Genomic DNA, 24,584 nt, shown 5'->3' with positions numbered 1-24,584 from the left:
CAAATATTTAGATATTTAAAACGGCTGAAGAACAATAAGGCAAAAGATATATTCTGGTACTTATCTTTGGTAATTAAGATTTTTGTCACATCATGTTTTAATGAGATTAAAAAGGTTAAAAGTGGTCATCTAAATAAGTTAGTAGACAAATCTTTTAACTTTATGTGTGTCTTATCTTGAAGATAAGATGATCAAAATTTTAAGAACCAAAGAACCCTTAAAAGCTTGTACATTCAGATCTTTATTGTCTAGTGAATGTTAAAGCATAAGGAAAGGTGTGAATGTTTCAGTAATTATTCTAAAGTATAGTTATATTTACCTAAGTTGTAGGTTTATAACACTTGAAAGGTCTAAGGTGTATAAAACTTGTTAGGTAAAATAAGTGAAACACTTCAATTAGATCGAAGTAGAGAGTACAGAGAATTAATGATTTCCAGGGCTATTTTGATAGAACATGAAATCTAGTGATAATTCTCTATATCTAGTTGCCTTAATCGTTTTGAACATCATTCCATTGTAAGCTGTTTCTAAAACTCTATACGAGATATAGAGAGCTCATAAAAGCTGTTTATGATATATGAAAGATGTTTACATAGTTCAAAAATCTGGAATAGATCGACACATGTGTTAGTGTCAAAACCTTAAGTATTGGAATACAGTTCAAATAGCATACCCATGTATAGGTAACCCAAAAGTAGTATACTTTTCATGTAAAAGTATTTGTGATGACAAATACTAAAAATTATGAAAAAGTATACATACAAGAAACCACCATGCATTATATTTAGTTTCAATAAGAGAAAAAGTATATCAATAAGAGTTATTGATTAAAATTGACACTGTAACAAAAGTTGTTTCGATAGGTCAGATGCATCTTACTCAAGGAGTTGAGGGTACCTTGATATAGTGGGAGGAATGTATAACGGCCTAACCATAATTTGGGTTTAGTAGAAACTCGAGTCATCAAGTCTTGTTGACAATATCGAGAAACAAGAAGTTGTAGAAATAAGATGCATTCCCTATATTGTTTTGAATCAAAGTCTGCTGTATACTAATATGTTTACAATAATCCTCTCGGTTAAAGTGTTTGAGGATCACTTAGTGAGACTAGGACTACGAGTTGTATAACTTAGGGAAAGTGGGAGAAAAACCCATGGTTATGTGATACCTAAGGATGGGTATGTGGTACCTAAAGACAAACTATGGGGATGTGATACCTAAAGGCAAACCTTGAGTATGTGATGCCCTAGTTTATTGTATTTCTCTATAAAACTCAAAAACTCAATGTATTCATATGTATGTTACCACTGGAGTTTTAGTCCAAGTGGGAGTTTATTGAGCTTTATGTCCTAAAACTCGTGGTTTGTAAATAATAAACTCATTCTGTAAATCGATAAAGTTGTTATTGAATATATGAATTGCTTATTTCATTTTTAGAAATAAATCCAATAAACTAAAAGTTACATGATTATTACATGAATACTACTTTATGTGGAGACATAAGAGTGGATCAGGTTCAAGTAAATAATCAAATGATCTATAGTATACGAGTAAGATTGGATGTCTTATTTTGGTAATGGATATGGTCCGCTCTGTAGTTGTTACAATTTTTTATAAAGTGCTACAAACGAAGTGATCCTAATTCATTCATGTATTGACATGAGAAGTGGGGGCATCTTATGCAATAAGTTTGCATAAGATCAGACCAAGAAATAAGTCACTCTTACTTTATAACGTTGTTAACTGTTTAAGACTAATTATTTCAAAGCGATGACCTAGGTGACTTAACATTAATCCTGAGTTAGCTATGTACTTCTGCTTATTCGAGATTATCCTTACATTTTCATGGGTGAGAGTTAGCTCAACAACGCCTCGATAAGCCGAGGTAAAACCGGGTAGATAATTGGAGACGTAGGGTGTAAGATGGAATTCGCTCCTACCCGCTTTCAAGGATAGTAGAGAGATTGTTCCCTGGTTGAATTCAGGTCTTGGACGAGGGGCCTCGCCATCTCATTGGCCCGAGAAGGACTCGGTTCGATAATCGACCCAATCGTTTTTACGAACAACATATGAATAGTTAACTTACTATTTACAGTTATATCGAATGGACACAATATATCTACAATGAGAAGAGTGCAACTATTGGATTTTAGTGGAGTGACCCGATAGTTAACGAAGGAAAGTTAATTCGATGTAAAGAATTTAGCCAATTAATTTGAGATCGTTGAAACTCATGATCTGTATGTCATTAGGTCCTCCTACTAGCTCACAAACGAAATTAGCCTTAGAATAGCGTGATAAGTTAATTTTAAACATTCAAATTCGAATTAAGAAAATTAGTAATTATATGTGATATAATTATACGTTTAATTTTGGAATTAAACGTAATTGAAGAATCGATTAATATATAAATATGATATAACTATTAATTTCATAAATGAGGATTCATGGTGATGAAATTGGTAACAAATTAATTTAATATTTGATATTAAATTAATAGAATTAATTAAATTGTTTAATAAATTAATAATTATTAATTTTATTAGAAAAATTATTATTGATTTTTTTTTTTGTAAAATTAATAAAATTTTAATTTTAATTAAAGAATTAAAATTGGAAAAAATTTGATTTCGAAAATCAAAATTCAAAATAAAAAAAAATGAAAATTGAGAAAAATCCCATGGTGGAATTTTCCAATTTTCAAGCTTACACCTTAGTCATCTTTGCACCACATTTTCCAGCTTAATTTTGAAGAAAGAGCTGGAACCATGCATGCATTCTGGTTGCATAAATTGCCTGAATAAAACCACTCTTGATTGAGTAGAAAAGACTATGCAAATAAGTGGTATTTGTTGTGTTCTTCAACAATGCTGAACTAGTGTGTTTTCTCCTCTCAATTCCCAAATTCAAGATTGTTTTGAATCCCACAACTCAATCTAAAGCTCTTGAATAGGAGAAAATTGTAGCAGTATTTCGTTGAAAAAAAGATCTTCAAAATGTAATGAAACCATCTTGATACCCTATGAACATGCTTAATTTGAAGTCACATTTGAGGAATTAGAATGGTTTTCTTCGTGTTTCTGTAAACCAACAAGTAGCTCGATCATAGATTTCTATGTCCTCTAGATGTCATCCTCTAGTGGGACGTACATAAATGACTAACCGAATTCACCCTACCGTAGTTTAAGAGTTACCCATGAATCCCAAAGAAAACACGAACCTCTACTGAATCCAAAGAAAACACAAACCTATGGTGAATTCCAAAGAAAACGCAAACCTATGGTGAAGTCCTGAAGGAGCTCACCAACCACCTCTGGGGAATCTTGTAGGAAACACAACCTCTAATGAAGAAACACAAACCTCTAGTGAATCCGAAGGAAACACAAACCTCTAGTGAAATCTCGAAGAAAGTCACCACCTCTAATGGACATCTAACTGGCAGTAAGTGCAACTATCACTAACATAAATATAACATACGTCATAAACATAGGCTCATAAAATGCAACTACATTCATCATGCTCACAACTTATTTAATCTCATGTGATTCAATACAATCAACCTTATATCCTCAAACGAAAACTAAATTACATAGACAATTCAAGTAACAAGATCACTCACCTAAGATTAAATCCAAATGACTCAAACAAGTTTATCTTTTCTTTGCCAAGCAAGACCTTGAAAAAAAGACCTAGAATAATAAATTCAAAATTTAAATTAAAACTTTTGGGATCTAATTCCAATTAATCAAATAATCTGAATGTCTCCAATTTAACTTTACCGAAATTGTGGCTCCTAAATTAACTCCAAAATGTAACTTAAACCAAAATTGCTTCAGCGCCTCTCGAAAACTTCAATCTTGCATCTAGAACATTATGGATAATGTTAACTTCATCTCAAAACTAAATGGGTATTCACAAGATAGCAAGATCCCAAAACAACAATTACTTACCAAAACCACCAAAAAAAAAACTTCCCAAACTCAAGATTCCAGCGAAACCAGCGGCCATGAAGCCTGGCGGCGCGAGGGGCAGTGGCAGATGAGTGGGCGGAGCTGACGACGGACGGATGACCGGCGCGAGCTGTTGTGTGATCGGACAAACGGCTGGGTCTTCAGCGCGTTGGCTAACGAGCGAACGACGGCACAAGCACGTGGACGATGACGCGATGTCCAGCCGACGGTGGAGGCGTGACCAAGCGGACGAACGGCGGCTGGCTCGAGTTTGAGGCGTCGATCTGAGCGGCGGTGACCCACGCAACGGACGCGCGGCGCTCCGACGGCGGCGACGGGTGGCTAGGAGAGACCTAGTGCGTGCGACTCGGACCGTCGACGCGAGGAGGCAAGGACGGCAGCCGGTGGTCTACGCGTGTGAAACTGCGTTGGTGAAGGTCTGGCGTCGGAACTCACACAAAGATGAAACCCTCTTTTCTTTTGACTTGCACAGTAACCGAGACTCCTTTAAAAAAAATAATAATAATTCTATCACTTTTTCTTCTCTCTCTTTTCCCAAAACCACCCTAAACATAAACAAAACAAATATATATATATATATATATATATATATATATATATATATTTTTTTTTTTTTTTTTTTTTTTTTTTTTTACATTTTCCCTTTTTCCTTCTCAATTTCCCATGACTACACCACTACAATAAATCCAAACTCAAAATAATCCAAATTAAATTTAAACCTCCAAATCTCTTTTATCAATTTAAATCTTTTCCAACTTAAATTTAAATTCCAAAATATTTTATCCAGACAATTAAACCGACCCACAATCAAAATTTTCAAAATCTCTCAATCCAAACCCCATGATAAATCTTTCACCAATTAGATTCCATTTTCTCTTATCAACTTAATATGAATTAGTTAATTTCTTAAATTTCGCTTGAAAATCAAAATCAGAGAAACGTAAAATCTACTTGAAATTTGGGATGTTACCTTATTTTTATTGAGTTGAGCTACAAATGTTGAGAATGGTATCTAAATCTCGTGTATTCTCGTAATTTGTAAACATTGTATAAACAAATTTTTATTTTATGAGCATATACTCAATCTAATAAACTAAGATCCTATATTATTGTAGGTACAGGTGGATCTTGTTTAAATAATAACTAAACGGTCTATAGTAGATAGATAAGGCTAGGTACTTTATTCTATTCTTGTGAAACTACATATACATGTGAGCGAAGGTATCCTATACAAACAGTTTGTATAAGATCGGACCATGAAATGATTAGCCTCATTATATAACACCGTTAGTAATAGAGACTTACGTTTGACCATAAGTGACCTAGATCCTGAATGAATTGTGAACTCCTGCTCATGAAGCCTTTGATTTATATGGGTGAGTGTGACCAAATTGTCAACCTACCATTTTAGGGATCCGTTTGATTGGGGAGCTGGGAACATAGCTACACAAGACAAAATTCACATGTCGGGATTAGTAGATAAATTGGATTTCGGGGCTTGAACAATGTGGTCACACCCTCTCTTGGCTCGAAAGGGACTCGGTCATAGTTGAACTATGACTTATTGTTCATTAAAGAAATCAATGGTACTAAAGAAGTTAAGGAGTTAGATGTAACTACAGGGCAAAATGATATTTTTGGCCCAACTGTACTTACTTACAATTTATGAAGGGTTATCGCGCTGTTGACTAGTTATATCCAATAGATACAGAAATATATTTGTAGTGTGAAAAGTGCAGCTGTCGGTCTTTAGTAGAATGACCGACAGTTAATGGAAGCTGGGTAATTTAATTAAATAGTTTAATTAATTATTACCTCTAATCTACAAGTCTATAAGGTTTTCTCTGCTCAACAAGGTTTTAATTAAGAATTTCTTTTTTGGATTAATTTGAATCGTTCAAATTAATTGAGGGAATTAATTAATTAATTAATTAATTATATATGATATAATTAATTGTATGTGATATAACTAATATAATGTATTTGATACATTATAATATAAAGTATTTTGAGAAGAAATTGAATATGATTCAAATACTTATTATATGGATGAGATTTATATAATTAAATTCAATATAAATATGATTTATATTAAATACCATAAATAGTTGAGAGGAATTAAATATTTGAATATGATTCAAATATTAATTGTATGGATGTGATTCATATAATTGAATTTTATATAAATATTATTTATATTAAATCCAATGTATTGTTGAGAGAAAATAAAACTATAGATTATATTGTATTTGATATAACATTGAATATATATATAATAAAGTAGTTATTATATATATATTATTTAAATTAAATTAAAATTAACTTTAATTTAATTAAACAACTAGAAGTTTGGTATTTAGTGTACTCTCCAACTTCTTCTCGTGGATAAGAGAGAAAAGTTTTCTGGGAATCCTTCTCTTTTCTCTTTTCCCTTTTCCAAAGCCCACAACTCTTACTTAATTCTTAATCCCTAAAGAGAATTCTAGAGGGTTTTCAATGGTGGTGCCTAATTGGTAATTTCAAATTGAAAACTAAAGAGATCATGATCAAGAGGGATTACATGAAGAAAATTGGTTTTAAGGGTACGTCATTTTCTTCTCTAATTTATTCCCAAAAAGCAGCTTCATCGGTTTCCCTTCAACACATACCTTTTAGAAAATTTAAGTCAAACTAGTTTGCAAATCTATTAAAAGTAAAAGATTGGATAGGTACACAAATCTACTAAATCTTTCTTTGAGAAAGATATATTTTCCAAACAATATTAAAGGAAAATAATACTTATCAATGATTGCTCCAATTTGCGCCTGAATTGTACATCTGATTGTTGTAAATTTTACCTAGAAATATGTATTTACATTAATGGTTGCTTACTATCTCTGGTGTATGTAAATCTTCATCAACTAAGATCGTTGATTATAAAGTCGGAACATTTTCCATAACTCATCTTCTTTGTAATGTAATTTAGCAGGATTATACAAAGTCTACACATACCTTTTTTTTTTTTTTTCTTTTTAATCTTCATCAACTAAGATCGTTTCGTCTCTACTCCTACAACCACCAAATCTCTTTCATCAATATCATCTCCCATTCAACTTGGCTAGAAGCAACATCTCCTTTGTGGAACACACTCCTCGGTTTAGGAAATAAAATTATGTGTAATTCCCCTACTATATGATCAACCCAAAAATAAAAGAAGATTGTAAATATTGTTGATGGTTTTTTTTTTACTCAATGTTGTCTTGAATAAAGGTAACATAAGACATAGTAACAAAGGATTGATACTTAAATAGAAATAAAAATGCTTTAAACCAAATAAAATCGTTTAAATAATTAAAATGATAAAATCCTAATTTTTAAAACCAGAAGAATCTGCAAACAAAATCTCCACACACATATATCTCGAGAATTTTTTTTAAAGACCTAAGAGTGAGGACTTAGTACACGTACACCCTCCATGGATCATGAGAGTCTAAAGCTCAAGGGTAATTTTGGAAAACCAGATTTGGTGGTGGGGCCTCAAGCCAACTGATTGGCCATATTTCATTAATCTTAGAAAATGACCAAATTTCAAAACTTAATCCTTTTTCGGTCCTTTTTCGGTGATACCATCAAACTCAATCCACGAACAACCTTTAACTTTTAACTTGCAGTGAAAAAAAAGATACGCAGATTAAGACATCAATATCGTTGAACTCAAAATAAAAATAAAAAACCACCCGAAATAACGGGAAGGAATAGAATTGAAAGAGGGAAACACAATAATATAATCGAAATATATAATTTCAAATTAATAAATTTTGATAGTTTCAATCCAACTTAATAATTTTAAGATAACACACCTACAAGTAACTAAATTTGAAGCAAATGATTATGGAGCCTAAAAGGTTGCATGCAAACCAAAATGCATTCAAGTCGTACCTGAGAACCTCCTCCGTGCCCATCAAACAAGCCAAAATACTGGACCAGCTGAGAAGCTAAGCACTTGACTTTGGAAGGCAACAGAATCAGCCATCATAAAACTGAAACGACACAAATTAGAAAGATAGGCTACGGGTAAGAAAGAGGGATATTAGCTGTGGAGAAGGGTATTTGCTGCAGCAACGTGTGGAAGAAGGGATGAACATACATGGCAATCTCCACGACGTCGCACGACCAAGAGTTGGAAACCAGAATCAGAATCAATTCAAGACTGAAGCTATCCAAAAATCCAATGCCCATTACGACATATCGTCTGCAAAATTAAGCATTTTTCTCTGAATCAAGATCCAGTTACATGTGGGGTGGCTTCTGCTCATTTGGTAAAACCTGACTCAATATTGGAAGAAAGATAATTTAGGAACAGTCATACTTGAATAAAAACTGATAAAGGAAGTGTACATTCAGAAGAAAACAATAAGATATCAACTAAATCAAAGTACTTAATTAAAAATATAAATAAAGATGAAACAACAGGTGTAAAACCAAGGAAAACTTGGCTTTCGAGTGGCGGCCTCTTTTATGTAAGGAGGTAACAGCATAGAGTACAAGTGGCGGCAGATGGTGTGCTTGTTTGAGGGTCGCTCTAGGTCTAATTTCCAACGTTGCTCATGACAAGTTTCGTGGAGTTCAAAAGGAAAAAGGTGATGAAAAATTGTAGTAAAAAGAATTTTCCAACCTTCAAATACTAAGCCAGGCCAAGATGTCGAAGTTTGAATCTCTATATCCAACATGTTGAACTAAAAGAAAGTGGCAAAGGCCTAAAGTTTGAATCTCTATGCCCAACATTTTGAATAAAAAGTTCTTCGGGCTTAGCTGTCAAAGACTTAACTATCGGAGATGTGATAGTAAAAGTTCAATCTAGAAAAGAACTGGACGGTTTAGATTTCAGCACTTGAATCCTTTGTTAAAAGAAAAACACCCGTCTTTCCTTGCCATTTTTACTATTCAGAGAAAAAAAAAACAGCGGGGTCCATTATTCGTACCAAATCAAATTCTCTCATTCCACTCTTCCTTACTTCAATCATGCTCTAAATTCAAAAATTCATATCGTATCCAATCAAAATTCAATATCCATTCACGTCCAGATGTTCATACACGGAGCACAAGGGTGTGTGTGAACAAAAACAGTTGATCCAAAATTGATTTAACAGACAAATGAAACCTAATCCCATTTCTGGTTATTGAAGAATAATTTCAGCAAGGTTGCAAGAGTTCCCATCTTTCCCCTGCTTTTGTTGAATGGGTGAGGGTTGTAGCTGGTTTAACCGAGTCAGCTTCGTTTGCGTTTCAACCTGCCAGGCAATGGAACAAAAAAGACCCAAAAAAGAAGGGGATTACCAATCAATTCATTGGCTTTAACTTATAAGCATATGAGAAGCTGATCGCAATAGCACTAGACAGGTGTATTAAAACCTAAAAGAGGTACAAAAGCTTATCTACAAAATCAAGTTAGGATCTGCTGATTAACATATTTATTACAATATCTACCTGTTTACAGTTACAAAGAATAAATATACTTAAAGAACTCTCACTAGCCTACTTTATATCAATAAAAACAACCACACTACAGACTTTCTAAGAAGAAAAAAGCTAATTTAAGGGTGTAATTTTACAAGAAAAGCTCATGATGCATGAAGACTGCTCCCTTCTTGATTCAAAGAGCTTAGATTGTATAACTGTCTTCCTTGTTTAACTCTGTACGAGTGACTGGAGCATTTGGATGGAATGCTGACTGTCTTGAGCGTTCACCTACCAATTTTAAGGACAGAGGCGAAGGCTCTCTACGCTCTCTTTCGTGCTCTCGCAGAGTGAGTTGAGACATGCCAACTAGTTCATCAACATTGACTGGTTCCTTTGGCACAACTGGAATTGGCTTTAGGACCACATGATGACACATTTCTACAACATTTTCTTCTTCCATTGGGAATGAACTTGGTGCCCAAATAGGGAAAGGTATAGGCATATAAGCCGGGATGAAACCCGGTATCACAGGTGGGAAACCAGCAACTTCCATCTTAGATGCATCAAGTTCTTTTCCATTTTCTTCAACTGTAGTTTCCAACATATGGAACTCTGAGTTAAGTGAGAGATCTAGTGAAGGTTGTGAACTTGAGTTTGCTGTTTCTTTTGTCTGAGAAGCATGTAAAATGTCATCTTCTGGCACAGGCAGCGGATCAGTTGCCTGAGAGACATGAAACGAAGAAACTCAAAACCTAATGAAGTAAAAATTGTGCCATGCTAGCAGAGGGACACGTTTCTATGGTCACCAATGGGTATATGCATTATGAATTAATATCAAGAGGGACACCAATCTCTCTATTACAATATACAAGACAAATAACATGACCATAGGAACGTGACATAAGAACTAAATAGAATCTAACATGCAAATTTCAACAGAGATGCACGGCCATATTTTGAAACATTGGCTTGAGGGGGGCAGAGGGACACGAATAATAAACTATCTATGTAAGAGTTCAAGACAAACCATTTCCGGAACCATGTCAAAAAGGCTTGATCTTCGCTTTCTTCTTGTTGCATTACTCTGTCGTATGAAATACTTCTGAGCATGGCTTGCCACCTGCGTTGGAGTCCTCGTAATAACAAAATTCCGAGAAATTCCGCGCCAGTCTCCTTTCCCCAGTTTCTGAAGACCAACTAAGAACAATCGATGCTCCTCCTCTGTCCATGGAACACCTGAAAACAAAATTTAAGCTATCAAACAACAGCAATATCATACCTGGTCCAATTATTAGAACTCCAATGCTTGTAGCTAAACAACAAGACACATCTGACTTTGGCCTTCAGGGAGTTCAACAAATGTTGATTCATGGAAAAGAAAGTTAACAATCAAGGGGGTCAAACGTTCCACGATAAAAGCTAAAACAGAGACTTGTACCTACCAAATTATAATAGGCTACAACAATCAAACGAGTAGAACAATTATTTCCAAAACAATTAATAATTTACCATATAATGGCAAGTTTAGGCTCTTACATCACAGCTAAGCTAATCAAACACTTACATCACAGCTAAGCTAATCAAACACTGGCCACAAAAAAAAAAAAAAAAAAAAAATGCTAACTAAGTACATACTCTTCAACAACCCAGCCATGTCGCATACTACAGAGTAATTGCATGGCCCACTTCTTTCCTACAGAAGTCTACAAGTTTGTAATTCGACATATCCTGCTCAAGTAGAAGTGAAACTGGTAAATATGTCATGCAATGCAATATTTACCACATAATGAAACCTAAAAGAGTTTCCATCCCCTGCAACCTGTCAACTTAAAATGCAATTATTATCAAATGCCAATCTAATGAAGGCATTAATCCTCTTCCATAGCTTTCAATACAGTGACCATCAAAATAAAATGTAGTTAAGTCCAACCACAACCATTTAGAGGAGAAACAAGTCCCTTATGGAAAAGCCAGCAGGTCATTACTTCTCAATGAATACTTTGAAAGCACTGGTTCATAATCTTTCAGACACGATTGATTAAGGGAAACACAATCGAAAACATATCTGCTCCATGCACATTATCCACGACGAAACTTGTGGCCATAGACCTCACTCTTAATAGTTCAACCGCGAACGTTAGAGAAAGCAGTACAAGTCGTGGAATTGAGAATCTCAATGATTATAAGACACAAAATTCAGGTATCGGAATTCGAACAAAAAATAGAAAGAATGACGGAACCGATCAAAAGAAAAAAGAAAGAAATAGTCAAGGAAAAATCCGAAAGAAAGCATAAAAACTGATGAAACAAGAAAATCACCCAAGCGGGAAGCATTTATCAGAAGACAGCCATGAAATTCATCACAAATATATGACAACAAACGATTGTGGAACAAATCAACTAAACTCCAGAACACAGACATCACGAAATTAAATAGTGTTATCCGAATCACAAGGAAAATCAAACACGAATTTCTCTCAGGAACAAACATTTAAAGACCAAAAGATAATGATACGATTCTGAAACTGTTCATCGGTTACCTTTCTTCCTTTCACCACGGCGATTAGCGGAGCAGGATGCATGGGCAGGATCATCGGACAAAAAGCCATCAGTATCATGAACGGGGTCGGAATTAGGGGAGTCAGGATTGGGCGAGGCGGCGGCGGAAGAAGAACTATGGTAATGTACAGAGAGGTTACCCATGCTGGCGCTTTTCTTGATGAAAGAGCCGTCGGTGAGCCTAACCCCAAAGAGCTTCACACCTCCGCCGCCCCCGCCGGCGAGGGTACCACTGCCAGTTCTGCCGCCGCGGGAGGGGCAGGTTCGGGAGTTATGGCCATTGTTGCTGCAGTGAGAGCAACGCCGAGTCATTGCGATCCGTGACCCGGCGAGTCAGGCCACCGAGTTAGTGAAGAGAGCACAAATGAGAGATGGTGAGAAATGAAGAAGAATTAAGAGAGAAAGAGAGGTTTTTATGATGAAAGAGAGGATTTTGAGGAAGTAATATTTAGGGAAAAATCAAAGCTCTCTGTTCAATCGGGAGAGATTAGCGAAACGCGGGTGTTCGTTGGTAAGACTTTGTCTGTAATGACCATTTTATCCTTTCTTCAGGATAACGTATTTTTCTGGTCTCTCTCCCCACCCTCCCTATCCTTATTATTATTATTATTATTATTTAATTTTCCTTACTATTATTGCTTAATCTCAATCTCAATCTCATGCTCATCCATTTATTTCTAGTGTTACTTTATTCTATTCCCCTCCCCAATTTTTCCAAAAAAGAAAATAAAACATGGAAAATTATATCTATATTAACTATTTTTATTGTATAACATTTAAGTCAATATAAATATCATCAATGAAATTAATGACATCATCCACCAAACTCATATTTTGACAAATCAAACATAAGTTTCTTTTATATTTCTCTTAATTATAAATATAATAAAATGTTGTTACTCGTCAACTAGCTAAAAATGTGTACATCCTAAGATAATATGTTTTATGGGTTCATGTATTTCCGACTTAGATTATGAATCTCTTTGATAATCTAAATTGGTGGCTTTACACCGATGTTATAAATTTTATGTTGTTTAAAAAAAAAAAACTTTACTAAATATTTCAATTATCTCTTTACATTTTAAAAATGTTATACTGTTTTCTATTACTTAGATGGCAAGATTGTTAAATTGCATATCATTTTTATCTACTTCAATTGTCCCATAGTTGAAGACTTTGTATTTTAGGAAGTTGGGAAGGATGTATCTTGATTGGGTGAAACAAAAAAAAACTATTAGATAAGTCATAACTCAATTGAAGGATCATTATTTATTGGATAGGTTATATTAAGTAAAATCATAATTAAGTTGAAAGTATGTTGTAGCCCAATAAATGTATAGAAGTCAATTTCGATTTATGTAGTTCATTACTTAGATATTCAGGTTAAGAAAAGTACAAAACTAAATAAAGATTTATCAGATATCATTTTATTTTATAATAGTAACGGATATGCATATATTTGACGTGACTTATCTTTATAAAGTGTTCATGTTTTAATCTGATTTTAATTTATTAATCTAAAATATTAAATAATTTATTAAGAATAGTAAATATATATAATTTGAATTTATATATTTTTTAAGTTTACAGTCTTGAGAATAATTATTATGAGATAAATTATCATAGTGCCATTACTTGGGATAATTTAAAAGTTTATACATAGATGAAATTTATAGCTTATCCATTTGGTATCTTCACCCACAAAAAAAAATTAAAAATTCAGAAATATTCTTTCACTAACCTAATTATCCTTTTTAATCACCTTTTTTATCCACTTTGTTTTATTCGTTCAGCAAAGTTGCAATGATGCTTTGGGAGGAAGTAAAAGGTCGAGATTGGAGGGTAAAATAGGGAAATAAATTAAAGTTATTGCGTTACTTGTAGCTTAAAATATATTTTATTAATTCACCAAAAGTTGGTGAAATTCGATTAATGGGTAACGGCCACCGAAATAGAACAAAATTTCACAAAAACACATTTTCATTAATGAATTTCTTTGGAAGGGTTTATTGTACTATCCATCTCCATCTTACATTTTATCATTCCACCTCCACATCTGATAAAAAAAAAAATTAAAAATTAAAAATTATCAAAGCCACATTTCACATTCTATATGATTTGTCTTCCCAATCATTTTATAGAATAACAAAAATTAGAGATTCGAACCATAAATGATCCCAAATTTATGTTAGTTCAGTTAAATTCATTTAAATAGATTACACGATGTTATATGATTAATCTTACTTATTACATATATTTTTTAAAGTTGTTTTAGTCTTCATCTTTACTTATTGTAAGTTTTTTAATATTGTTTAGTTTATAATGAAATTCATAATATAAATTTTTTTAAATATTTAGTCACATCACCATTTTGAGCACAACTTACTATAAAAAAAAATTAAGCAACTCAAGTAAAAATTTGGGACTATAAAATCATAATGAAAGAAAAAAAAATTGTGCATCTAATTACATTCATCTTTTTACACATCACTTAATCACATGTAATATCTTTTTATATTTATTATCTTTAATAATTTCAATATTTTTTACTGTGTAGTTGAAGTGAGCTACAAAAAAAAATTGATACAGTCTAACACCCAACAATTACTTGAATTGATATATATATATATAATTCAACTTCACATGCTAAGTTTGAACGAATGAAGAAACATATCAATTTATGATTTTCTTCTTGATTCTTCATTTCATGCTTTCCAAAAGTGTGGGTAGTCAATTTGACCTTCTTTATTTAACTTTTAAAATCGTTTATGAAAAAGTAATTTCTAACAAATTTTTTTTTTTATCTACACCTAAGATGAGTTTAAAGTCGGATAAGTGTTATAGTTTTTACCTAAAATGTTGCCATTTATATCTTATCTAAATTTTGTTTGAAGAATCGATGAAAATACTATTTTTCATGTTTGTTTACATGTTTATAAAACATATATTTGGTGTGCAATTGATACGACAAAAATGACAATAGAGCAACTTTTTATTCAAATTTTATAAGTTTTGAAAAGTTATTTAATTAATGACTAATTTTGTGTTGAGATCATTTTTTCTTTTGATAATATGTGAAGTTGGAAAATCGAAGAGTTATGTTCACTTTAGTCACTATCTCATTAATCATACGTATTCCTTTTAATTCTCAAATAAAATATTTTATGTAATAGAAAAATCAATATATACCTACCAACAAAATTTTACTTTTTTTGAGCGAGTTTAGCTCAATTATTAGAAAGTGTATATCTTCAATTAAAAAATTTGGAGTTTGAATCTCTCTATTCATGTCGTATTTTATAAAAAAAAACCAAAAACCAAAATATATGAATCGTTCTAAAGAAAATACAATATAATTTATATATATTTGTTAGGTTTATTATATAAATTTGTAATTTCACTATCTAATGAACAATATTTTAAAAATTAATAAATTATAGAAAATATTCCCAAACTAACCTAATTTTAATTTTAGTATTATCCCTGTGTATGGAGCTTTTCTCAATCGAGTTTCTAATTAACTATTATTATAATTGAGTATTAAGAAATATTATATATATGTAATATGTATTTGTCTGTTTAGAAATATACTCTTTTTCTAAATAAAGTTATGAGTTTGTTATCATAATATGATTGAGGATAAGTTTATTTTGCATTTGTCAATGCTTCAAATAAAATAATTGTTAATTATGGGTCAGATTGTATAAATTAAGTATATTATCTATGCGTTATCTATTCTTCTTTTAATATATATCCATAAATATTAATAATCTTATGAGAGTTCTTTTCTTTTCTTTTCTTTTCTTTTTTTAAAAAAAGGAGTATAATCTTGCGAGAGTAGATGTGTTGTCTAGACATTGTATTCAAATATTTGATACTTCTAGATGAATTAAATAAAATATGTTTTTATGTTGCATATTATCATCTCGTCAATAAATTATATTAAGCATGTTTAGTGGGAGTAAAATTTGATAAGGAGAGTGAAAATAATATGAAAGTATCTGCAGCAGGTTAAAGGATGTTACGAACTATGTCACGACAATTCACAGAACAATTAACAAATAGAAATAATAAGAAAAAAATAACACAAAAAATTATTAATCCAGTTCGGTGATTAACACCTACATTTTGAGAGGGGGCAGTATGTCCATGAAAGATAACTTCACTAGTATAAATGTTAAGCAAAGTCAAAATAGTACTTATCTATATTGACAGCTTCACTACAATGACCTTTGTAGAGCTCAACACTCAATCGTACACCTAGGCTCCCCTTAGATGAGAGACTCCCTCTCTCGGATACTTAGGCTCTCCTTAAGTAATGATATCAGTGACGAACTTCTTAGGCTTCCCCTAAGACAAAGACTCCCTCTCAACAAGACTTAAGTTCCCCTTAAGTTCTGAGACTCCCTCTCACTTGCAGCTTATCTTTCTCCATCTTTCTCCATCAAGTAAAGACTATTGATGAAGCTCATAAACAGCTTAGAGTCGATCTCAAACATCACATCATCACAATCTTCACGGCTCAAGAAGATTGACAAAGAATACACTTGTGATCAAAGTTTCACAAGACAAATGGTACTCTAAATCATTCGTTAGAACGACCAACCCTCAAAATAAAGACTAAGTGCTTTTATATACCAACGGATGCAAGGAATTCCTTCTAAGTATTATAGCTTATCTTAAACTGAGTGAATTGTGTAGGAAGAGAGATAAGTACCAGATGCACGAGTAAATTTTCATTTATCTCGATATCAAGTGTCTTTAATTTACCTGCAAGACTGGACATTTCCATAATGTACTCCCTTATGTTTTCATTGCCCTAAAGAAGTCAAAAGACTATTTGCTTTCCCTTTCTCATTTTTAGTAAAATATTTCTCAATTTGAGCAAGAAACTTATTGGCATTTTCACTTTCCGTAATAGAGCCCCGAAAAGACTCCGGAATGGAGTGCCTAATGATCATCAGACACATGCGATTTGACAGTTTTCACTTCTCTATATTAGCCGTATTTAGTTGTTCCTCAGTAGAAGTAGGTTTATCGGTCCTTAATGCAAGGTCCAAATCCATACACCCAAGAAGTATCTTTAGGCTTTCTTTCCAAATCTTAAAGTTCGATCCATTAAACTTAGGGATTGAACTTAGATTTCCAGATATTTGATTAAGACCAACTGAAACAATAAACAACAAAACATATGCTTACAATTAAAACAGAACAAAATAATTTTGCACATGTGGTGGGCCCCTTTAACAAGATACCTAACACAACGTTGATGTCCAGCCTTTGGGCAAAAACGCCAACTGTAAATAGTACACTCAACGTAGTAATCAAAACAATTAACTCTGTCAAAAAATAGTCTTTCCACATGAGCAATCCTTATAATTGCCACATACTCATTACCACATGCATATCCACAATTTGGCCAAATAATTATCTTCCTTTGGGCCGATAATTATCCGTATAAATTCATGAATATGTACATCTTATATTTTAGAATTAAATTAATCTAGATAACAGAGGCTACTTTGGTAACGTATTATTTTGACCAACTTAATCTAAAATATAAGACACAATAATATAATAATATTATAGTACAAAAATAAAAGAGGAAGAACACCAAATAGTCTTTACCAATATTCACTTAATAATTTCATACACATAATACAATTGCTAAATATCATCATTTAAATTTAAATTCACCAAAATATCAATCAAATTTAAATTTAAATTTACCACATTATCAATCAAATTTAAATTCAATACCACAACATGGTTGAACAAATTTAAACCAGATTAATCAAATTTAAACCTAAATTCATAGACTTATTCATTTCAAAACTCAGATTTAAAAAAAAAAAAAAAAACACTTAAATTATCAATCACATTTAATTCTACCAAATTGATTTTCTGGCAAAGGAGATTACAATTTAAGATAAACTTTAAGTGGCTAAGATTGATCTTGCTGATGAAGATCGCCAACACCAACTTTCCATTTTATTGATAGAATCCCACGAAACCAAAAAGAGATCGTTGACAAAACTTCAAATGGACAAATACCAACTCCTTTACACCAGCGACCCAACTCCCTCACGCCGGCAAGACCTATATTTAAAACTTATGGCAAGAAAACGAACAAAATCTCGCTGCCGATTGCTTTTGCCGGTTACTGGCGTGAAGTGTGTTTCTTTTTCTTTTTTTTTTTTAAAAATTCTTTAAAAAAAAACTTTATCGAATTGAGGGATTTAATCTCATGCCCAATGGAAAACAAAACGAAACCAATAATTCAACATAGAAATTCATGCTCTGATACCACTTGTTAGCATAAATATCTATATTGAATAGATAAACCCTAGGATCATTCAAGTCAAATTGTCAAGAATAACATACTGGATTCCATTAGCAAAATTGATGATAGCTTCAAGATGATGATGGATGACTTTGGTCTTCTTCAACCAAAACTCTGAATGCCCCTAGTGGGATCTCTCTCTACATGGGATTCAAGAAAGATGCTTATTGTTTTGGTATATTGGGGACCATAGCCCTAAGATCTCTTTATATACTAGTTCAATTAGGGTTCCCATTAAACCATAATTAACTAAGAATAGGCTTCTACCTATTAAGTTCATACTCAATTAGGAATCTAGGGTCTTAATTAATTAGATCACATAATAGGGTTCAATCTAATAAAATAACCCAATGTGATAAATTATTAATCCACATATATAGCCCATACTTTAATTAAACTTATTATTATTTAAATATATCTAACAGCCTCACTTCCAAAAAAACCTTGCGCACGGAGAAGGAAAATATCTATAAAAATACTATAGACAGAATATTCCACATAAGAAAAGTATTTTTAGAGACAACATTTCTATATGACAACCTTAAACCAGTAAGACAAATGTTAAGATATTTTAATGACATCAACTAGACTTAAACAAATATTGTCAACACACAAAATGTAACAAAGAATATTCAACCCAACAAAATGGATAATTATTTAAATTAAACCATTATTTATCCCAACTATTATATTGTGATTAACATTATTAATTTTGCTACTTTAGTCACCCCTCTTTCCCCAACAATTATTGGATGTGTTGATGATTTTCTTGGTATTTTGAAGGCATTAAATTGAAAAGATGATGCCTCGAGCTCTCAAAAGACATGTTTTACCATTGATCTTATCATTCTTCTTGGTTGGTATTCAAAAGTTACCTTTTTGATATAATATAATAGAAGTAGAAGATTCAAATAAAAAACTTCTTAATCATTAATCGTTCTATATATATTAGTTCAACTAGACTCGTTTTAATTTTTGAAAATCAAATTTAATATCTAATACTCATTACTGTTATAATTCAAAATCAAACTTAATATCAAATGTGCCATTAATATTATAGCTTATTACATCCAACTAGATATAAATTTCATTTGTTTCTTTGTTGGTTACTAAACTCAATTTATTTGACTCTTCACATAAAATGAGATAAGTCAAGTTGTTATGTATTTTTTTAAATTAATTTATTCATTTAAATGTCTATGCAATGTTGCAGTTTTAGGAATTAAATTTAGAATTAAAAGGGAAAAAAAAGAGAGAAAGTTTTAAGAATTAATTATCATTTTAAGCATTAAAGAAACATGGACTATATAGAACATTTAATGTATCTTTCAATAAATTCACATAAATTTAAATGTTATAGGTGACACTACATAATTTGTATCCTATATAGTACGTTATTACGTAAGCATTAAATATCATTCCCTACATACTTTCTTTCTTCCGTTGTTGTATAATCCATATCGTTGGATTAGAGTTTTTGGTTCTCAATCCAGATTCTATTTTATATTTTTAGATTTACTGAATTTAATAAATACATTTTTGGCAGCAATTCTATTTTTTAAAAATATATTCTATTTTTGGCAAACAACCCAATTATATTTTTAGATTTATTAAATATAATATTTAGTGGATAATTATAATTAGTTTGCAATTGTTAAATTAGAATTCAATTTTTTTATTTTGCTACTAAGCACATATATGAAAACATAAAATACAACTTTATTTTTATTTAATCCCTTATTTTCAAATTTTTGTTTTCAGATCCTATACCAAACAAGGCCCTTATTCATCTATAACAGTTTTTTTATTTGGAAAAAAAAAATTATTTTATGACTTTGACATTTGGTATGAATCTATGACTAATGTTTCTTTTTTTACGTGTCTTGTTCTCGAATATATAACTATTACTATAAACATATATCTTTATTTAAGATTTTAATTTCAGTTAGACTTATGTGAAGACAATTTTAATAATTTATATATATATATTTCGAGTAATTCGTCCAAATTGCAATAGATATAATATACTTGAATTTGCTACGAAATACTATGATGTAGGATGAGTTTGCCAATTAAACTCAAAAGAAAGGGACACCTTAGACTAATATCAAAATATGAGGCTAGGCTAAGTGGTACTCAAGCTTGGTGTGGATGCTAGGTTGAATCTCTCCAAAATTTGCTCTTTGATCAGAGAGAGACCGGACAATCTGATGATATACACTTGTGATGTCACTATTCATTCTATTCGAGATAGGGGGGAGCTTTCGATCAAGATGTTCTCGCCTAACCTAGCTAGAAGCTAAGAATCCTTGTGCCACAAGAGACACTCATTTGTGTTAGGGTAGCTTAACATGCTTTAAAGCACAGAGAGTATATTGAACCAGTACCAAACTCGTGTATAATTTACTTTCGTTAAGGGGTGTTTAGTGCATGATAAAAGTAGAGAGTTGAGTTGGTAATTATTATCTTAAGGGTTAAATTATCTGGGGAGTTAAATTGTTTGTGTTTGTTGTGCTGAGTTGAGTTGGTAATTATTGTCTGTGTTTGTTGTGCAGAGTTAAGTTGAGTTGAGTTTGAAAGTCTGTGTTTGAGTGCAGAGTTGAGTTGAGTTAGGGTATCTAATGCAGTTTTTTGTGAATGAGATTAGTTCTATTGTTGAATATGGAAAATCTCCTCCTACCTTGTACATATGATTTTATTCCTTGTAATTTGGGTTTATTTTTATTCTTACCATATGTACATTTTTTTATTATTATAAGTTTTTCCATAATTAGCTATCATAGTTGTATATATAAGGGATGCTCCCTCTTGAAAAATCATCACAAGAAATAAAAGAAAGAGTTCTGTATTACAACATGGTATCAGAGCCATCTCTTTGAGTCTTTTCTATAGGTTTCACGTCCGAAACCCTAAAAAAGAAAAACATAACATTGAAATCTCAAACATACCAATTTCCTTGAAGTAGTGCATCAGATTCCTTGGAACTTCACGTCCGAAGAAAATTCGTACTCCGACTCTCACGAACAGTCGGCCGAAATGCATCAAATCGCGTCTAAACAATTAATCACGAACTAATCGAAGCATTCCCGGCCGAAACACATTCTTCGATCGATAACCACGAAGCTCGTTTATCAACCAAAAGTCGTCAATCGTGGGTGCCAATTCTCGTAAGCGTCATCTTCGATCGTGGGTGGCCGTTGATCGTGGATGCAGAGTGGCGATCGATTGCTGAACCGGGTCAATAAATATCGTGGGTCGAATCGTGTTAAGGAGGATCAAGCGTTTTTTGAACCTAATTAGGTGGGTAAGTTTTTTTTAACCTAGTCGGGTCGGGTATGGAGTATTTTTTAACCCAATCGGATCGGGTCTGGAACAGATTTTTTGACAGAAATCGGGTCTGGAGTGTTTTTTTATATATATATATATAAGTTTTTCTTCCCCCCCCCCCCCCCCCCTATTTCTTCCTTAATTTCTTGTTTTGCCAATCAACAATTTTTCTATGGCATCCATAAAATTCTAACAATACTGAAGGGATCATTCTTCCAATCACTAATCACAAATTAAATGGAAGGAATTATCTACATTGGTCACAATCAGTCATGATGTTCATATGTGGAAAAGGAAAGGAAAACTACCTGTCAAGCAAAAATCCTATCCCAAACCAAACTGATCAAAGATACAAGACATGGAAAACGGAAAATAATATGGTTATATCATGGCTAATCAACTCCATGACGACAGAGATTGGTGAAGGATTTTTTCTCTTCTCAACTGCAAGTGAAATTTGGGAAGCAACCCGTGAAATTTATTTTGACCAAGAAAATACTGCAAAGTCATTTGAAATTGAAGGAAAAATTCATGAGCTATGGCAAGAGGATATGCAAGACACTCACTATTTCACTCAACTATCTCGCCTTTGGCAGCAACTGGATGTATTTGAAAGCCATAAGTGGGAGTGCACTGCAGATGAAACTACATTCAAAAAGATAGTTGAAAAGAAACGAGTGTTCAAATTCCTACTTGGCCTTAATAAAGAACTCAATGAGGTATGTGGTAGAATCTTAGCTATTAAACCATTACCTAACATCAGAGAAGTGTTTGCAAAAGTAAGAAGAGAAGAAGTAGGAAAAAACTAATGATATGAGTGACTGCAAGTTCTGAATCTGAAGAATCAGCCTTACTTGCTCGAAACCTTGGTAATGAGGTACATACAAATACTCATGATAACCGTTACAATCGAAACCAGAACTACACAGGAACTGAAAATCGGCAACGAAAACAAGACCATGGTGTGAACACTGTAAAAAACCAAGACACACTAAAGAAGTGTGTTGGGATATTCATGGAAAACCTCCAGATTGGAAGCCCAACAAAGGTGCAAGAGACAGACGTGGAAAGGCTTATCAAGCAAGTACATCATCAGAAGATAATGTCAACCCTGAATATAATGTGTTTACTAAGGAGCAGTTAGACCTTCTCCAAAAACTCTTCGGCCAAACGAAACCTACTAAAAAAACATAAAAAACCAGCGTAGCAACAATGGCATAATCAGGTAACTTTCTTTGGGCCCTTAATGCAACCAAAGAAAATTGTAGTACTTGGATTATTGACTCTGCTGCATCAGATCACATGACAGGTGACATCTCACTTTTAACTAATTACACACACTGTAACAGTCAAATTACTGTAAAGACTGCCGATGGTACCTATTCTAAAGTAATGGGAATTGACAATGTGTTTGTATCTAAAGATCTAGTATTAGAGAATATCTTGCATGTCCCAAATCTTAAATGCAATCTTCTTTCCATAAGCAAATTATCATCTATGAAAAACTGCAGTGTAATTTTCTACTCACATAACTGCATATTTCAGGATTTTAATTCGGGGAAGATGATTGGCAATGCTAAGGAAACCTCGGGTCTCTACATACTAAATGCTCTTAAGCCATAAGTCAAGGAGTTAGGTCTTAGCAAATCTCATTTTATTTCTAAAGACTATTATGATAGTACATCTAGTACATCTAATTTTGTTGTCTCTAAAGATAATTATGTTAGTACATCTACTTTTGTTGCTTCTAAAGACAATTATGATAGTATAATAATGTTGGCACAATCGTTTAGAACATCCCAATTTTCTATATTTGAAACGAATGTTTCCAGATATTTTCAAAAAAAGCTCTCAGGTGTTTCAATGTGAGTCTTGTGAAATAGCAAAGTTGGCTCGATTCTCATATCCGGTAAGCACATATAAACCAAACCCTCTTATCCCTGGGGACCTAGTAGAGTTCATAATGTAATAGGAGCTAAATGGTTTGTTTCATTTATCGATGATCACACTAGACTTACTTGGGTGTTTTTAATGAAAGAAAAATCTGAAGATACTTCCATATTCTTGAATCTGTTTGCCATGATTCTCAATCTCTTTAACACCAAAATCCAAATCCTTCCCACTCACAATGCTAAGGATTATTTTAACACTTCCTTGAAAAATCTTCTAAACGAAAAAGGTATTGCCCACTTGAGTACATGTCCTAATACTCCCTAGCAAAATGGAATTGCGGAGAGAAAAAACTAACACCCCCCACTTTTTTTGGGGAGAAGCGGTTCTAACAGCCACCTACCTTATTAATAGAATGCCCTCTCGAATATTAGGCTTCAAAACTCCCTTACAAAAACTTAAGGAAGTATTTCCACATGATATATTATTTTCTCAAGTCCCTTTAAAAATATTTGGTTGCACAGTTTTTGTCCAAGAACATAGACCCAATAGGAGTAAGTTAGATCCTAAGGCAATAAAATGCATCTTTCTCGGTTATGTTCCAAGCCAAAAGGGACACAAATGCTACTCACCAACTACAAAAAAGTTCTATATATCCATGGATATAACCTTCTTTGAAACCCAACCATACTTCAAAAAGCAAGACACCACTGAACCTTCCATCCTTATAGAAAACGAAAAACTTTTGGAAAATGAAGGAAACAAAAAACTATATCTCATTAAAGAGAGTGCTTCATATGTTCCTTATATACATGAAACAGATATTCCCAATCAAGGCCCACCAAAAAGTAGGAAAGATCCTATAGTTCATACTAGAAGGAAGAACACCCTTGAACATGCACCAGTACTCAATCAAAACCTAACTGAAATATAGGAAAATCATGTCTCTAACTCTACAGCTAAAACACTTACTAAAGACATTGATTTTCCTATTGCAAAACGGAAAGGGGTAAGAACCTGTACGATGCATCCCATCCAAAACTACCTGTCCTACA

General features: G+C 32.6%; 1 protein-coding gene and 1 long non-coding RNA gene across 3 annotated transcripts; both read right to left on the bottom strand.

Annotated features, from left to right (window-relative positions):
* Positions 1 to 3,489: 3,489 nt before the first annotated feature.
* On the bottom strand, positions 3,490 to 8,619 carry LOC120085668 (uncharacterized). 2 transcript variants are annotated; one of them, XR_016532277.1, is made up of 4 exons: positions 8,433 to 8,619; positions 8,098 to 8,276; positions 7,890 to 7,990; positions 3,490 to 4,455 (listed from the first exon to the last, which is right to left on the bottom strand). It is a non-coding gene; the product is annotated as an uncharacterized LOC120085668 (long non-coding RNA). The 2 variants fall into 2 exon arrangements; XR_016532275.1 differs by having other exon boundaries at positions 8,098 to 8,619.
* Positions 8,620 to 9,381: 762 nt separating this feature from the next.
* Positions 9,382 to 12,554, bottom strand: LOC120085667 (Homeodomain-like superfamily protein). Its single transcript, XM_039041797.2, has 3 exons — positions 11,951 to 12,554; positions 10,438 to 10,646; positions 9,382 to 10,131 (listed from the first exon to the last, which is right to left on the bottom strand). Exons 1-3 carry the CDS (start codon positions 12,279 to 12,281, stop codon positions 9,613 to 9,615), a joined length of 1,059 nt encoding a protein of 352 aa, XP_038897725.1. The 5' UTR covers positions 12,282 to 12,554; the 3' UTR covers positions 9,382 to 9,612.
* Positions 12,555 to 24,584: the final 12,030 nt, after the last annotated feature.

The sequence above is a fragment of the Benincasa hispida genome, chromosome 9, assembly GCF_027475165.1.
Source record: "Benincasa hispida cultivar pf3 chromosome 9, pf3_genome.v1.1, whole genome shotgun sequence".
NCBI lineage: Eukaryota > Viridiplantae > Streptophyta > Magnoliopsida > Cucurbitales > Cucurbitaceae > Benincasa > Benincasa hispida.
The sequence above is the reverse complement of the archived record's forward strand: the minus strand, read 5'-3'. Positions and strand labels throughout refer to the sequence as shown.

What these genes read in the sequence shown, in the direction of transcription:
- LOC120085667 (XM_039041797.2), bottom strand. Translation starts at nt 12,281, where the DNA reads ATGACTCGGCGTTGCTCTCACTGCAGCAACAATGGCCATAACTCCCGA. An exon ending in CCGTGGTGAAAGGAAGAAAG is followed by an intron (nt 10,647 to 11,950) that starts GTAACCGATGAA and finishes TTTTGTTTTCAG; the next exon opens with GTGTTCCATGGACAGAGGAG. An exon ending in TTGACATGGTTCCGGAAATG is followed by an intron (nt 10,132 to 10,437) that starts GTTTGTCTTGAA and finishes CATGTCTCTCAG; the next exon opens with GCAACTGATCCGCTGCCTGT.